Source organism: Lycorma delicatula, chromosome 1, assembly GCF_047948215.1.
Source record: "Lycorma delicatula isolate Av1 chromosome 1, ASM4794821v1, whole genome shotgun sequence".
NCBI classification, from domain to species: domain Eukaryota; kingdom Metazoa; phylum Arthropoda; class Insecta; order Hemiptera; family Fulgoridae; genus Lycorma; species Lycorma delicatula.
The window spans coordinates 150,190,511-150,208,542 of record NC_134455.1 but is presented as its reverse complement, the minus strand read 5'-3'; the positions used below and the strand labels follow the sequence as shown (position 1 = coordinate 150,208,542).

The 18,032-nt window shown below is 32.5% G+C and overlaps 1 protein-coding gene across 6 annotated transcripts in view; it reads right to left on the bottom strand.

The window, feature by feature from the left end:
- The window catches only part of LOC142324100 (uncharacterized), a 363,200-nt gene extending 354,047 nt beyond the window's left edge, over positions 1 to 9,153 (bottom strand). For all 6 annotated transcript variants that reach the window (XM_075364751.1, XM_075364759.1, XM_075364778.1 and 3 more), the window contains exon 1: positions 8,808 to 9,153. In XM_075364751.1, the coding sequence (XP_075220866.1) occupies positions 8,808 to 8,852 (45 nt within the window). In that variant the 5' untranslated portion in view covers positions 8,853 to 9,153. The remainder of the gene's footprint in view (positions 1 to 8,807) is intronic.
- Positions 9,154 to 18,032: the final 8,879 nt, after the last annotated feature.

Here is an 18,032-nt window from a genome sequence, read left to right as displayed (position 1 = left end):
ACCGCTTCAATATTATCATTAGTCTTTGAAGTGGAGGCCTACCTTGCCGCTGTTCATCACAGAACGAAATCTTACCATTTTTTAAGGCGATCAATCCATTCGCAGATCTTGCTTCCACTCGCACAACTCTCTCCATATTGCTGCTGCACTCGACGAACAGTCTCTGCCGGTTTCACCCCTTCTGAACTGAGAAAACGTATTGCTGCTCGCATTTCTTCCTTGGTGCAATCAGACAAACAAGCACTCATTTTAAACAGAAGGTCGCTTAGGTACTTTTAAACAGAAGTATTGTTTTTTAAACAATACTTTAAATGAACGGCTGATAAAGGTTATGACAATCATTGCTGCCATACATGTTATTGGGAGGGAAATCATAATTTTCCTTTACTTTTTGAATTACCCTTATAGTAAATTATACTTTCCTCTTAAAAACACTAAAGAATCTAGGAAGAGACCCTTTAAAATTTTGAGATTCAGTGAAGGGAAAATACTGTTATTCACCTCCTTGTGGTAGAGACAGGAAGACTGTATATATTAACAACTGTTAGTTTATACCAGTGGCTAATAAAAGAAGGGGCCAAGTTACTACTAGTATAAGGAGAAACTCATTACAAGTGTCAATGGCCTCCTCAGAGGAGGAATGAACAGTGTTGAATACAGGGTACTCATTTCTTGTGGATAGGAAACTCACAAAAGTGGAGAAAATTCTTCAGGAATTGAACAAAATTAAAATTTAGAAGGCAACAATAAACCAGTGTATTAAAGATCCTTGCATTATGCTATGATCCTGTCTTTTTTAATTAAATGTTCTGGAATTGAAAAATAGCTTCTCATTTGGATTTCTGAGAAAAACAATAAAAGAAGTTAAAGGTTCGATTGCATAAATGAACTTGGGATTTCAAGACTTTGTTACAGAATACAAAGTCAGAGAATCTCATGAAGGAAATGAAGATAAATAAAATAGATATATTAGGACTGAGTGAAGTAAGGTGGAAGGACACGGTGAAATAAAGAGTGGCGAAGTTACAATATTCTACTCTGGAAGAAAGAAAGGAAAGGAAGGAGTGGCAATAATTATGAGGAATGAAGTACCAAAATGGGTGCAGAAACTATATTATATTAATGATTGATTAACATCATTAAGGATTGGAATGTTACTAAAAGATTTAGTTATAGTATACAAGGACTGCAAATTAAGTAATGAGTCTGGTTCAGAAAAACTTTTTATTTACAGTCTAATTATACATGGACTCTATCACCTTTGAAATAGTTCCCTTGGGAAGCCACGAAATGCTTCAAATGGTTTTTCCACCTTCATAGCAGTATTGGAACTCAGAAACCGGAATATTCTTCAGATGGTCGGTTACATTTATTTTATGTTTTCTACTGTTCCAAAATGGTGTCCTTTGAGGTGTTTTTTTAAAGTTGTGAACAGGAAAAAGTCACAGGGACTCAAGTCAGGTGAATAAGGTGGTTGAGGAACTACACGAATGTTTTTCTTTGCCAAAAACTCATTAATTGAGAGTGCAGTGTGACAAGGTGCATTGTCATGTTACAGCACCCAGTTGTCTTTGATGGCCAGTTTCACGCAGGCAATCTTTTCCAGTCTTTCAAGAATTTCTCAGTAAAAATATTGATTTACAGTCTGTCCTGCAGGCAAAAACTCCTTATGGAAAATGCCATTACTATTGAAGAAACAAATTGGCATAATTTTGATTTTTGATTTGTTATTTTTGCTTTTTAGTAACATGGTGAGTTTGAAGTGTGCCACTCCTTGCTCTGGCATTTTGTTTCTGGGTCGTACTCAAATATCCAAGATTCATCACCAGTAATAACATTTTTTAGAACATGAGGATCAGTTTCAATTTGCCCTAGAAGATCGCAGCACGCTTCCACCCTGTTGTTTTTCTGTTCACAGAGAGCTTTTTTGGGACCAATTTTGCACAAACTATTTCATGTCCAATTTTTTTGTCAAAATTTGATGGACTGTGGTACGGTTCAAATTCAATTGTTCTGCAATCATTCTGACAGTTAATCACGAATCGTATCATATCAAGTCTCTGATTTGCTCAACTTGTCGTCACTTTTTGACGTTAACAGTCTTCCAGAGCATGGATCATCTGCAACTGATTCCCGGCTACCTGAAAATGCATTAAACTACCTAAAAACTTGGGATTGTAACAGAGCATTCACCCTTTTTAATTTTGAAAAAGTTTCAGTAGCATTAACACAAAACTTGATTGCACAATGTTGCTAATAATTAGTATCACTTATTTTTGTAACACAACAAAAACTTGTTGCATAAAATTTTGTTAAAATATTTTTTGTTTCGCTAAATATATTAATACCTAATATAAATCTGGTGTTCATATAACCATACGTTTACTAGTAACTTTACAGTGTTGCCACTTTGGCTGTCAATAAAACTAGTCTCATTACTTTATATACAGACCTCGTTAGTATGTATGCCAACACTGAATTATGAAGAAGATAATGAAGAGATAAATATATGAGAGTATTGAAAATGTAATAAAATCAGAAAAAGACTGCTGTAAGATACTGATGGATGCATGGAATGTTGTGGTCAGAGAAAGTGAAGAAGTGGGGTAGAAAAATTTGGCTCAGGGGGTAAAGAATGGAAAATAAACATATTACTGTAGTGCAATTTTATCAACAAAAAAAATTATTATAACACTTGTTTCAAAACCATTAAAGCAAGAGATACACATGGATCCCTGGGGACAAAGCACCATTTTAGATAAACCATACGTTAGTAGATGAAAGGTATAAGAATTCTGTTAAGAGAGCCAATGGATTACCAGGTGCAGATATTAGTAGTGATCATATGCTACTTATGATGGTCTAGAGAATAGCTTTAAAGAAGAGAAAAGTAGTTAAGAAATGGAACTTAGAAAATTGAAGAAATTGGATGAAGAAACAATAGGAGAAAAACAAGCTAAGACATTTAAGAAAAGAAAAATATGAGAACAGTGAGGAGATCTGAATAAAAATAAAAAAATTCCATAGTAAGAATACTAGAGGAAGAAATAGGTTACTATGAGGGAAATATACCCAACTGGAGATATATATATATATATATATATATATATATATATATATATATATAGGCAAATATAGCTACTACGCGTAGCAACTGAAATTCTAAAAAAATGGAAGAAATAAGTTGGTATAAAAAATAAGAATAAGAAAGGAGAGAAATAAGAGCTGGAGAAAGATACCTGGAGAGAAAAAAAAAATGAGTCTGTTTTTTGTAAATTTAGAGAAGGCACTTCCCTAAAGTAAAATGGAAGAAAATGATAGAAATTCTTAAAGAGAAAAGAGTAGAAAGAAAGAAGATTTAATTGCGTATGAGAAATACAGCAACAATAAAGGTATATGACTGGGTGGATCTAGGTCAATGTGGTAAACAAGGATGCCTCTCACCAACACTGTTCACCATTTCACTTAAGATGTAAGGAATATATTAGAAGAAAGAGAAGAAGGAATATGTGTAGGATGACAAAAAATAAGTTGCATAACATTTGCTGGTGATATGGTAATTCTAGCTGATGGCACACATGGGCTTCAAAGATTTTTAACAGCCCTGGAGGAAGGAATAAAAAATTAAAGAATCAAAATAAATATAGTAATAACTAAAGTAACAAAAAGAAATAATAAAGAGAATTAAAAGGTAAAGATAAGTGAAGGAAGAAAAAGAATATTAAAAAATTACAAATATTTGGGTACTAAGGTGGCAAGAGGCCTGGAAGAGCGTAAAGGAAATAAAAGAGAAGACAATGATAGCAAAGGAAGCATTCAGTAAAAAGAAGAAAAATTTACCATGCAGGCTCAATCTAATTGAAGTGTCCCCAAAAAAAAAAACAAGCTGGTTGCTTGAATAATTGAAAAAAAATTGAAACTTACCCACTTGCTTTTGACTGAATTAAGGCTTTTGAGATGTGGGTATGGAGAAAGAAGGACAAAATAAGATGGATTAATAAATGAGGAATGAGTTAGTAATGAACAGCATTAATGATTTAAGAGCACTTATGCAGGAAGTACACAAATGTAAAGGAAACTGGTTAGGACATGTGGTCAGAGGAAGTAGAATTTTGGCATGTGCACTGGAAGAGTCAATAGAAGGAGAAGGAAGCTAGGAAGAAGAAGGATGAATGAAATTAATTGATGAAGAAGCTTGAAAACTACAAGGGACGAAGGAAAAGGCTTCAGAAAGAAATGGATAGAGATAACAGTGGCTTAAGGGATCTGCCAACAGGCATAATACCAGATTATGGTGAAATTTTATTTCATAAACAAACTCCACAACCTCAAAACTGTACAGTTTATAAGATATTTTAGATTAGTTCTATATGTCAATAACACAATGAACATAAGCAGGGAGAATTTATGTTACTGTAATGTGACACTGGGAATGTGATGGATGGAGGTGAACAGCAGATCTGAACTGGTATAAAACATGACTTGCATCCATGCTCTTTACTAAAACACATTTTGAACATAAAGAAATTGGATCATAGATCCAACTTAGATGGAAGTACATAAAAAATAAGTAAACATTAGATTTCTTTTTTTAACATTTATACATAACTTCTCAATCTAACCTGTAAAAGGGTCTATATGTTTTGCTAGCACACATACCTTTAAACTCTTAAGATCAACAATATTTTACCATTCAAATCGTACTCATATACGATTTGCCTGATTCTACGATTCTGCTCGTACAGCAGTGTGGCCGTCAACTGAGTGTCATGTGTTAATAATAACCAAAATACTGCTATAAAGTTTAATTTAAAAATTTCACATGTAATTTCAGAGACAAATGTGTCAATTTATTTTAATTATTTTTACAATCAGATTGTTGGTACAAACATACAAAATCTAACAGTATAACAAACAAAGTAATTTAATATAAATCAAATAACACCATAACATGATAATAAAACAAAAATAATGTCCAATTATTTAATGACAGCCAAATTAGTACTGCAGGGATTTTTTAACAAAATTATTAACTACTCATTTATAACATAAAAAGCACGACTTCTAGAAATGATTTTACTTATTTTCTGAAATGTTTTATGTTCATTAAGTTCTTTAAATATTTCAGTAATCTATTAACTTTATTTATAATAATTTTATTCTGGAATAGTATGTACCTTGCTGAAACAATATAGGGATGCTGTAGATATTTAAGTAACTCTAATGAGCAGAATATATTTGAACTGCCATAAGGTGATGCTGCTCAATCAAAACAACTGATAAAGATTAACAGACTTATATGTACAAGGATGCCAAAATTAATATTCTATTTTTAATATAATTCCCTTCACAGAGCATCCATCAATATTTGGAACATTTTATGATTAATTAAATGTATTTTTGAACAACCCCAAAATACTACACCGTTATTCAAATACAGATATACAAAGCAATACAAAAATTCTTTCAGAATTTATAAAATACTGTAAGGTACGAAACACAGAACGAGCTTACAATACCTTTTGTAATATCTTTTCTAAATAAGGTTTCCAATTAAGAACCTCATCAACTGTCAATTCCAAAAACTTAGTTATACGACTAATAAATCAGATTATTGTTAACAATCACACAGACTAAATCCTTTGCGCCTAAGGAAGATCATTTACAGTGGGTCAAATTAAATTAATTTGGATTAACTATATAAATATTTTACTTTTAAACAATTAAACAAATTTCAATGCTAAAATGGAATAAGATGAAAAAAATCATAAAAGGATTGGCTCCAAGTCTATCATTCATTCTCTTTTCCTAGCACCAGATATTCCAATCTCAAGTAATTATCCTTAAAAAACAAGTGTTATCATTTTTAGAATATTTAAATAGCTTTCTTCTAAGTAATAATCATCCCATCTTTTTGAAAGCAGTTTTTGAACATCATGGTCATGGCTGTCTGCAAGGACTATGACTGCTACTCAAGTGACAAGTATTTAAGAATCTCAAATTGAATGAAAGTTTAGAATCTGTATGGACATGCAAGTAATTGTTTAATACAAAAGAGTAATGTATATTGAAGACAAACCTTTGTCTTCATTTAAACATTATATCATTGTCATCTAGCTGGGAATACCACCCACCGGCTTGGTCTAGTGGTGAACGCATCTTCCCAAATCAGCTGATTTGGAAGTTAAGAGTTTCAGCGTTCAAGTCCTGGTGAAGTCGGTTATTTTTACACGGATTTGAACACTAGATCGTGAATACCGGTGTTCTTTGGTGGTTGGGTTTCAATTAACCACACATCTCAGGAATGGTTGAACTGAGACTGTACAAGACTACACTTCATTTACACTCATACACATCATGCTCATTCATCCTCTGAAGTATTATCTGAAAGGTAATTACCGGAGGCTAAACAGAAAACAGAGAGCTGGGAACACCAATGAGATTTGTCATGCTCAACTGAGAGTTGAGGTTTTTTTTCAGAAGCGGCCAACTAAGTGGAGGTTTTAGAAACCTTAGTGATTTTTGTTTGCATTTGTGTTTGAAACATTCTGTCTAAAGAAGTGAAAGCTATAAAAAACACCTGACAATGAGGAAAAAAACAGTGCAATAAGGAATTGGATAGCAGATTACATATATGTATTGTAAAGAAAAAAGAGCAAGATGTTTGCTTTACAAAATACTCATCAAATAGATCTTAAAAGCAAATCTAAAAAAAGGTAAAATATATATAAAGAGTTTTACAGATTAACAAACTCCTTTTATCTGAGCAGTGCCTGAATAATTTAATCAACAGAGGATAAATGGAAAGCCAATCACAAAGCAATAATTGGCAACAAAAAAGTTGTAGAGAGATCTATTTAAAAATATCAATGCTTCAATGGAAAGCCTCCACACAAATGCTTCAGTGGCCCTTTCTAGACAACTTAAACAAAATTTTTCCATGAAAACCAAAGGCTGGAAAATGTAAATTTATTACTACCTCAGATCAGTTAACATCATTAAAATAATAGTACAGCAATAAAGAAATTTGCTTGCAGGTGAAAAATTAGATACTGACTCTAGTAGTTTCAGACGGATTTAAAGAATTCACTGACGAAGTTTTAGTTCAGATTACAATGCAGAAAAAAAGCAAATTTTAGCCTGTAATGAAAATTTTTAACTTCTCAGAATCTTCCTTTCAACATGGAAGACAAGCATCACAATACAAACAAGCATAGATAAACTTTTTTTGTGGTGAAAACATGCCTTGGCTAACAATAGAAAAGAATAAATATAACATTAACACAATAACTACTATTTTAAATCAACAAACACAAAATATGCTAGCATTTAAATATCTATCTAAACCAAATGAGGCAACATTAATATAAACATACATTACTATGACTTACAAAAGGAAATATACTTTACATAATACTACATGACAAAATATAATTACATGAATGCATACTTATACAATAGTGAATTTATTTTTAACCACAAGATGAAACACATTAAATACAGAAGATTCAATTTTTTTTTCAATATGCAGTGAAATGATAAATTCATTAATATTGCACATTTTATGACTGATATACAAGCTGTGTTTGAGAAGAAAGTAAAAATAAACTCATTAAAACAAACCTCATAAACAATATAAAAATCATCAACATATCCCATAATTTAAGTATTATTATCATTTTGTATAACAAACTTGTACATTGGAATTCCAGCAGCAATTTGCAGCAACAATTTCATTCTTAAAAATATGAATACAAATACCACAAGAACCAAATCTCAGAAATCATAACTGTACTAAACATTTCAAAATAAAATTACTTTATATCCTAAAATAAATATTATATATTATTTGATGACCTTCCAATATAGGTTCCTTATTTCTAGCATCTAGCTGAAAACGTTTTCTAACTCATAAAACAAATAAATATGCTCATAAAATAATACACTGGCACAGTAACATTGGCGATATTGTACAAAAGCATGATCATTGCAACAATATTGGCATACATAAAGAAAACACCACAGATTAAACTTTACAGCCAAATGTGAATATAAACAAACAAATTTTCTTGGCTTTACCATTAACAAAAAAAAAAACTAAAACAGTCAAAAACAAAAATGACATACACTCTCATTCATAATACCTCAAACAACCTATATAATATCAGCTTTTAGAAGTGTCATCTACAGACTACTCAACACCTGAAGAACACAAAGCTGCAAAATATTTAACACACTCAAGTGGGTCTTACAACACACTCTTATACACAAAATCAATGGCAAATAACAATTAAAACTTCTGGTAATAACTCTATGGTAAAAAGGCATTTCAGTACAGTTATCAGAGCCACTACTATAAAAAGATAAGTCACAGCCCATCCTAAGAAGTTATGTACCTAAACATTAAACAGAATTGTAAAAAAAAAAGATTTTTTTTTATAAATTAAATATGTCATGCAGATTCCTCATGCTGTACATAAAGAAGTTAATGGCAGTGCTTTTAATTTTATTTTTAATTGTCTAGATGCACTAAAAACGTTCTGTAAATCATAGCTACTTCAAAAGATATGCCACAGACCATGTTCTACAAGGGTGTTACTAAATTCAAAATAAGACACTGCAAAAATATAAGTTCTAATTAACTCTCTTTCTTAGCAACCGTTAGATTATTAAGTAATAATCAAAAACTTAGTATATTATTTAGATACGTCTGTAAATAATTTTACACTTTTAATACCCCTATAAACTTAACCCACATTTACACACAAAATAGTACTTTCGAAACAACTTTTATAACATAAACTTACCTTTGCTCTATCACATTGCAGTTTCTTTTCTCGTTCTTGATCCATAGCACTCCCCACAAATGAGTATCATTTGCCCTTTCTTACAATCAACAGAAAAGTAAAAGATGGATTTGAATTGTGCGAAGCCTACATGTATATAACCGTCACAATATCTTAGGTTATAACTTCCGATTTTATTAGTGAATACATTTAAACTAATATACAGAATTGCGTGTTACTATAACACTTTTATTTCCTAATTAACATTCTTTAGATAAAACACAAATATTAGAATAAATTAATTGAGAATTTATTTTTGGCTCTCCCTAAACTTTAATTTTTGTTCTTATTCTTCAAAACATATTGCTTCAACAACAATCTTCGGTGCTTTGCGTTACCGTACGTTTCACAATCGATTACAATCTTCTATCGATTCATTTAAATTTAGCCTACAAATTATTCTTATAAAAATATCGTTGTCACTTCATTAAGTTCGTTTTAATTTATGCGAGCAACAGTACAGCGAAATACTGACTATCGCTTTCGTGCTTTTAAATTTTGATGAAATAATTTTATCTAATAATTTTACACATTTTCATAACAGTGTTCACAAATATATAATTTATTTTAGTTCAAAAAGTAAGCTGGTATATTAAATAGCACATCAGTATAGGAATGACTACTAAAATTATTGATTGTTGTAACAAATGGTGCAGGTGAATTTAGAACACAATTGCTGTTGTGCCTGAAAATTTACTTATAGTTCTGCCTTTCAGTACCCACTATTAATCTTGCATTAATATTGTTAAGCCGTGAACTTTACCAAAGAAAGTATTTTGAATGACAGCTTTTCTGTAGAAAACGTTTTCCTTGTATACACTTATACCAGTGTTAGAGTATTCGGTGATTTGTACCAGTGTCAAAGATAATATTCGGTGGTATACTGTATTTTGTCACTTGATACTTGAATTAAAGAAAAAAAATCCCTTCAACAAACTGAAGTTTTTGTAAGTTGTTCAGTTGAAGACCTGCATGAAAAAGTCAGGCTATAAGTTCACATTTAGAGGAAGACATCTCTGAAAAGCCATATATTTTTACCCTTGCCTTAATCAGTGAAAAAAATAAAATGACTCAATTGAAAAAAAATAAACAAAACTTGATAAATAGTTCTTGACATGAATGAGTAACTTTGACTTAATAGTAGAAGTTGTTTATTTTTTAATTAAATTTTTGAATTTAAATTAAATAATAATATTTTTTTTTTATTTAAAAAATTTTCAGCAGTTAATTTTTCATTTACAGGAGTTTACTTATTTACATTTATTTATACACAATTTACCGAATATGTATTATGAAAATATAGAAAAACATTTTATAACATATTTCACTCTGAAAATAATTATGGTTCATAATTACAAGAAGGATGCTAACACATTTTACAAGAACTTATCAACTTGTCAACTTATAAATTATATAAAAACAACATAGATAATTTTAGCTGAAATAAAAAATAGCTTTGTCATTTGTAAACATAATTAAGTAAAATACCCTACAATCTTAAAAAAAATTGTATAAAAATAGCTTACAAAATTCCCTTTACAAAGTTTACATGTAATAAAAAAAGGATATGTGTGAGCAAGTGCATGCAGTGAAGAAGAATATGAAAGTGGGAGAGGAAGTTTTGTTTGTGTATATGTGTATATATATGTATACACATACATATATATGCCGGCATCTGTGGCACAAGTACTAGTGTCTCAGCCTTTCATCCGGAGGTCCAGGGTTCAAACCCGGTCAGGCATGGCATTTTTACATGCTACAAATCATTTCATTTCATCCTCTGATACAATCAGTACCTAATGGTGGTCCTGCAGGTTAAACGAAAAAAAAATGTGTGTGTGTGTATATATATATATATATATATTTGTGTGTATTGTTATTAATTAGATCTGTTGGAAAATATAACATTAAATACAAAATTATTGTTACAAAAACAGCAAACTTGTACATTTTTTTTTTATTAAAAGTGTAAATTTTCTCAGTTATATTTACCCAAACATTAAAAAATAAAAAGATTTATATAAATAAAAAAAAAAAAAACTGGCAGACGTCATGTATAACTACAGCATTAACACAATAAGATGTTAAAAATAAGTACATACAATAGAAAATGTGAATTTTAAAGTTTTTAATTGTTTGGTTTTTTCTTCAGTCTTTGGTTTGATGTAACTCTCCTAGCTTCCCTAACTTGTTTCATTTCGGTATACCCCCTAAATCCTACATCACTAACAATTTATTTTCCATATTCCAAATATTGTCTGCCTGCACAATTTTTCCTATCTACCTGTTCTTCCAACTATATTTTTCCAAATGCTCTTCTTCAATTTTCCACAACACCTCTTCATTTGTCACTTTATCCATCCATCTGATTTTTAACATTCTCCTATAGCACTGCATATCAAAAGCTTCTAATATTTTCTTCTCAGGTACTCCAATCATCCAAGTTTCACTTACATATAAAGCTACACTCCAGACATATAAATTCAAAAATGTTTTCCTAACGTTTAAATTAATTTTTGATGTAAGCAAATTATAATTCTGATTGAAAGCTCGTTTCGCCTGTGCTATTCGGCATTTTATATTGCTCCTGCTTTGTTCATTTTTAGCAATTCCATTTTCCAAATACCAAAATCTTCTACCTCTGCAATTTTTTCTCTTCTTTTTGTAATCTTTTCTTTTATTCAGTGGTCCATCTGCATTATTTCTACAATATTTCATTACTTTCATTTTGTTCTTGTTTATTTTTGTACGGTAGTTCTTGCATAGAACTTCATCCATGCCGTTCACTGTTTCTTCTAAATCTTTTTTACTTCCAGCAATTATTACTATATCATCAGCAAATCGTAACATCTTTATTTTTTCACCTTGCACTGTTACTCCAGATCTAAATTGTTCTTTAACATCATTAATTGCTAGTTATGTGTAAAGATTAAAAAGTAACATGGATAGGGAACATCCTTATCGACTTCCTTTTTATTACAGCTTCATTCTTATGTTTTTCAATTATTACTACTGTAGTTTGGTTTCTGTAAATGTTAGCAATTGTTCTTCTATTTCTGTACTTGAACCCTAAATTTTTTAAAATGGTGAACAATATTCCAGTCTATGTTATCAAATGCCTTTTCTAAGTCTATAAATGCCATGTATGATGGTTCATTTTTCTTTAATCTTCCTTCTACTATTAATTTGCGCATTAAAATTGCTTCCCTAGTCCTTATATTTTTCCTGAAACCAAATTGTCCTTCTCCTAACACTTATTCCTCTCTCCTCACAATTCTTTTGAACAGAATTCTAGTTAAAATCTTTGATACATGAGTAGTTAAGCTAATTGTTCTGAATTGTTCACATTTATCTGCTCCTGCTTTCTTTGGTATCATGCATAACATTCTTTGTAGTCTGACGGAACTTCCCTTTTTCGTAAATATTACACTCCAGTTTGTATAATCTATCGCTTCTTCACCTGCACTGCACAGTAATTCTGCAGGTATCCTGTCTGCCACAGGATCCTTTCTGCTATACAATTCCTTTAATACTCTATTAAATTCAGATCTCAGTACTGTATCTCCCTTTTCATCCTCTTTGACTTCTTCTTCTTCCTCTATAACACCAGTTTCTAATTCATTTCTTCCATATAACTTCAATATATTCCACCCACCAGTAAATCTTTTCTTTCATATTTTAAATCGGTGTACCATCTTTATTTAATACATTATTAGATTTTAACTTATATACCACAAAATTCGCCTTAACTTTTCTGTATGCTCTGTATATTTTACCAATGATCATTTCTCTTTCCACTTTTGAACAGTTTCTTTAATTCACTCTTCTTTTGCTAATTTGCATTCCTGTTTATAGTATTTCTTAATTGTCGATAGTTCTTTTTACCTTCTTCATCACCAGCATTCTTATACTTTCTACACTCATCCATCAGCTGCAAAATATCTTCTGTTATCCAAGGTTTTCTACCAGTTCAATTTATTCCACCTAAGGTTGCTACTGTTGATTTGAGAATTTATTTTTTAACATTCTCCCATTCTTCTTCCATATTTTCTACCTTATATTTTTTACTCAGTCCTCTTGCGATGTTCTCCTCAAAAATCTTCTTTACCTCTTTTTCCTCAAGCTTCTCTAAATTCTGCCAATTCATACATTACATTTTCTTCAGGTTTTTAAACCCCCAATCTACATTTCATTATCACTAAATTATGGTCACTATCAATGTCTGCTCCTGAATATGCTTTGCAGTTGAAGAGTTGATTTCTAAATCTTTGATTAACCATGACATAACTTATGTGATACCTTGCAGTATCGCCTGGCTTTTTTTATGTGTACATTCTTCTATTATGATTTTAAAACTGGATGTTGACAATTACTAAATTATACTTCATGCAAAACTCAATAAGTCTGTCCCCTCTTTCATTTCATTTGCCCAGCCTGTACTTGCCCAAAGTATTTCCTTCCTTGCCTTTTTCAATGCCTGCATTCCAATCTCCAATTATTAATTAAGTTTTTATCCCATTTTATGTGTTAAATTGCTTCGTCAATTTCTTTGTATGCACGCTCTACGTCATCATCTTCATGGGCACTTGTAGGAATGTAGATGTAGAACAATCTTTGTCGGCTTAGGTTTTGATTTTATCCTGATTACAAAATTCTATCGCTAATCTTTTTGAGATACTCTACTCTCTGCCTTATCTTCTTGTTCATTATAAAATCTACTCGTGCTTTGAGTAGATTTTGTAATTAGTAGAATAATTAACTCAGCATCAAATAAAAGGTTTTCCCTTTATTTGATGCTGAGTTAATTATTCTATAATCACCTGACCAAAAGTCATTTTCCTCTTCCCACCAAACCTTGTTTATTCTTACTCCATCTACATTTAATCTTCCCATTTGCCTCTAAATTTTCTAACCTACCAACCTTTTTCAAACTTCTACTACTGTTCCATGCTCTGACTCAGAATGTTATTTTTTAATTTTCTGGTAACCCCTTTCTTAGTAGTCCCCTACCCAGAGGTCCAAACAGGGGAATAGTTTACCTCCGGAAAATTTTACCAAGGAAGGCACCTCCATCTTTGCTACATGAAAATGCTACATTTTCTTTGAAAAAAATACAGCTGTAGTCTTCAATTGCTTTCAGCTGCACAGTATTCAGAAGACTGAGTAATGTTGATGTGGTCATTTAAGTCTTCTTGACCAATGTCCTTAACAACATCTGAAAGAGTTGCTGCTCTCTTTTATGAATTTATGAATCATTCTTTAGTCTGGCTCTCAAACAGATACCAATCCGATATGGTTGCACCTTTGTTCCAGCTATTTTGTATCACTGAGCAGTCCAGCTCCCTCACCATCAGTAAGATCTCATGATTCATAAAGGAATACGGGGGTTTTCTTCAGCCTTCCGCATCCTATGCCATTGAAATGTGGTTTCATATCTTTAGGATGGTTTCCCATTCCAAGGGCAAGAGGGTGCCCTGCCTTCTATCACTCCTCCACCCACCATAGAGGCTGTTGGCATTTGTAGATAGGATCTCCTTATCCTGGGAGATACTTGGTCCCAGCTTTCATTAGCCACTTACACATACTACCATGAACAGTATGTGTAATCGTTGCTCCCTCTCTATCCCGTGGAGGTGAATGTCCAGAATTTCCCTTCCTCAAAATCAGGACCATAAAGCATTTTCTGATTTCTCCAGTACTTTAGAGAGGACTTTACCAAAGCCATTTGGTATAACTAAACAAAACAATTTTTGAAGCCATGGTGGGGAAAGTACTCGTTTATCTTGAATACCAGCTCAAGGTACAGTATATGCCATAAAGCCACATCAGTATATGAGGGCCGTTAGGAAAGTTCTTGGGCTGATAAAGAGAGCAAGATTTTTCAGAATTTTTTTTTTATCATAGTTGACTTACAATTTGATACATACCAGTATTTCTCATCCTTTTTAAGCCCAAGGACCAGTAAAATATTTCAAAAATGCCTACAAACTTTTTTTTGTCTATGTGGGTATTACCAACAATTGGGAGATACTGAGTTATTTGTAATGTAATAAGTATCAAAGCATGTTTTGAATACAAATGAAAAATAATTAAAGTGGAAGTAATCTATTAAAAATGAATCATCACTGAACAAAGATTTTCTTTTTTAAACAAATAAATCATATGAGATAATTATACTTATTCAATGAGATGGCTGAGCTGTTGACTCTTTCAGAGTTCCTGGGTATCTGGCTCAATACTAGTCATCTTCAGTCGAAGATCGACACTTACATTAACAGATTTCTGTATTTTATTTTTATGTAAACCTTTAACACTGCAAATCCTTTCTCACAAAGATAGATTGTTGAAAACTGCATGAGGATGTTCAATACTCTCATATAACTGAAGGTGAGATCCAAAAGCGAGCTAAAATAAGATGACAGAATTGTATTTTAAGTCCACTGTCACTAAAAGCTCCATTAACTGGTATTTATTTGAATGAAAATTCATTCTTATAATTGCAAGCCTGGGAACACAGAAATTTATCATAAAAGTTTTTTGGAAGACATGTTTCAAATTATTATTTCTTTTGTTTGGAAAGATTTCAATTTAATTTAACTTTGCCTGTGAACCATTTGTCTCATTATTGGGAACTACAAGTTGAAAAACACTGATTTAGATTAATAACTTTCCAACATATTTTAATTTCCTTCATATAATGTGATTTGCCCAGCTGTGCAAAGTTGTCTCAGCTAATGCTAGTTGTCTCAGCTTTGACTTCATTTGAGGTGAATCTTTGTCCAGCAAGCCATTTCTTCAGGTTTGGGAAGAAGAAGTAATTGCTGGGAGCTGAATGCAACGCATGTGGAAGCAGTTCATGACAAAGATCATAGTGTTTTGCGGCAACAACCAACTTTATGTGTGTCTAGGCACATTATAGTGGTGAAAAAGCACTTTCTTTTGGGCAAGATATGAACGTTTAGCCTAACAAAAGTTTCAATTGGTTCAGTAATGAGGCATACTACTCCTTGGTGACGATTCTGCCTTTTTCCAGGTAGTCTATGAGCAATGTGTTGTTGCTGTTGGTTTTTTCTGATGATTGGTTAAAAAAAAACAACTATCATAAAAATTATTTTTTAGATTTTTCAGATTTTCCTTCAGTATCTTATAGTAGATAAGAACTGAAATTTGGGGAAATTCTATGTACTTAACCCATTTATTTGTTTTGATTATTATGCCATCATGGTGACATGACGATAACTACAAGGCATATTCATAAAGGCCATAAAAAAATTAACTCGTGAGAAAAGGTTTTTACTTAGAGTTTTAGTTTACTAAATACCTACTTCTTTTCCACATAATCGCCATTCAGTAAAGCTGCACCAATTTGTTTAAGCCCTCTTATTCTTTTTTCTGTTTAGCCTCTGAAACCAACGTAAAGTATTACTCACAGGATGATATGTATGATTGTAATTGAAGTGTAGTCTTGTACAGTTTCAGGTTGACCATTCCTGAAATGTGTGGTTAACTGAAATCCTGAAATCACCAAAGAACACGATCTAGTATCCTAATCCTTATAAAAGTAAAACTGCCTTTACTAGGATTTGAGTTCCTCGTCGTTTTCAAACCGTTGTCCACTAAGCCACTTTTTCAAATACAAGAAGAGGAAGTAGTCACTAGGTGGAGGGTTGGGACTATAAGGAGGGTGGTCAAAAGGTTCTCAACAAAAATCTTGAATATTCTTTTTGGTTAAGGCAGCGGTGTGAGGATGCGCGTTGTCGTGAAGGAGGTTTTCCGAGTCGTCGATTTTGGATCGCAGGTCTCAGTTTGGTGAGTGTTTCGCAGTACAGCTGTAATTGTTGATCCACGTTCCATGAAATCAACCAAAATGACTCCCTTGTCGTCCCAAGAAGACGGTAGCCAATATTTTTCAACTCGAGGTCGGAGATTGGTTAAACTTTTTTTCGGTTTTGAGTAACTTGAATGGCGCCACTGCATTAACTGTTGTTTCAATTCTGCTTTGGTGCAGGCTATCCATGTCTCTTCTCCCGTAACAATGCAGGAAAATGAATCATACCAATGTTGTCGATAGCGGTTCAAAACCGCTTGTCCGTTGCATATTCTTTGCTCTTTGTGTTGATCGGTGAGCATTTTCGGTATCCACCTTGCACACAAGTTGTGATATCCGAGTTTTCAGTCACAATCGTGTAGATAGAGGTGCGTCCAACATGCGGAAATTCATCAGCCAGAGCACTAATCGTCAATCGCCGATCCAATTTTCGCAATTTTCGGTTCACTTATTCAACGATTTCGTCGGTCTGAATACTGGACCTGCCACTCCGCTCTTCGTCATGCACATTTGTGCGGCCATTTTTAAAGTCTCGACACCATTGTCTAATCTTTCCTTCACTCATTACTGTAGGTCCATACACTAGGCACAACTCCATGAATTTCAGCAGCTGAAAATCCTTTTGCACACAAAAATCAAATCACAACGCGCACTTCACAACTGGCGAGAGAAACGATTGTCGCGGACATTGCGATCTGCATTCACCGGCAGGAAAATGACTACTAAATGAAACCAACTGCAGTATCTTCGTAAATAGCCGATAGATGGTCCTGCATACGTGAAATTGTTCAGACCCGCTAATATTTAAATATAAACCGACGGCTCTTACTTTATGAATATGCCTCATAGCTGTAAAGCGTATAGGGGTGCCCTGTCAAAAGAAATTAGATTATGTACACACATACATGTTTAATATTCATACCAGTACATGTAGCTCATAAAACAACAAAAGAGTTACCCAAGTCCAAACAAACTACAGAAATATTTTTTGACAAGAAATTTTTTCTAACACACCTGAGCAGAATCATTTAGAAACTCTTTAGTGGAGTAATATGCATACTGCTTACACCCACCAAAAAAACTTTCTGAAAAATCTTGCTCTCTTTATCAGCCCAAGAACTTTCCTAACGGCCCTCATATACTGATGTGGCTTTATGCAGATGGAGGAGTGCCTTTAATAATTCTTTACAATTTTGCTCTCTGTTTACATCTCATTAGTTAAGAAGAAGTTTAGACATTTTTGATGATATCTTATGAAACAGCAAAGAGAAATAAATGCATCAAAAACCTTTGATAATTACAGAATACTCCTGCTATTTTCTCTTGGTCATTTAGAGCCTATGTAAACCTAATTACAC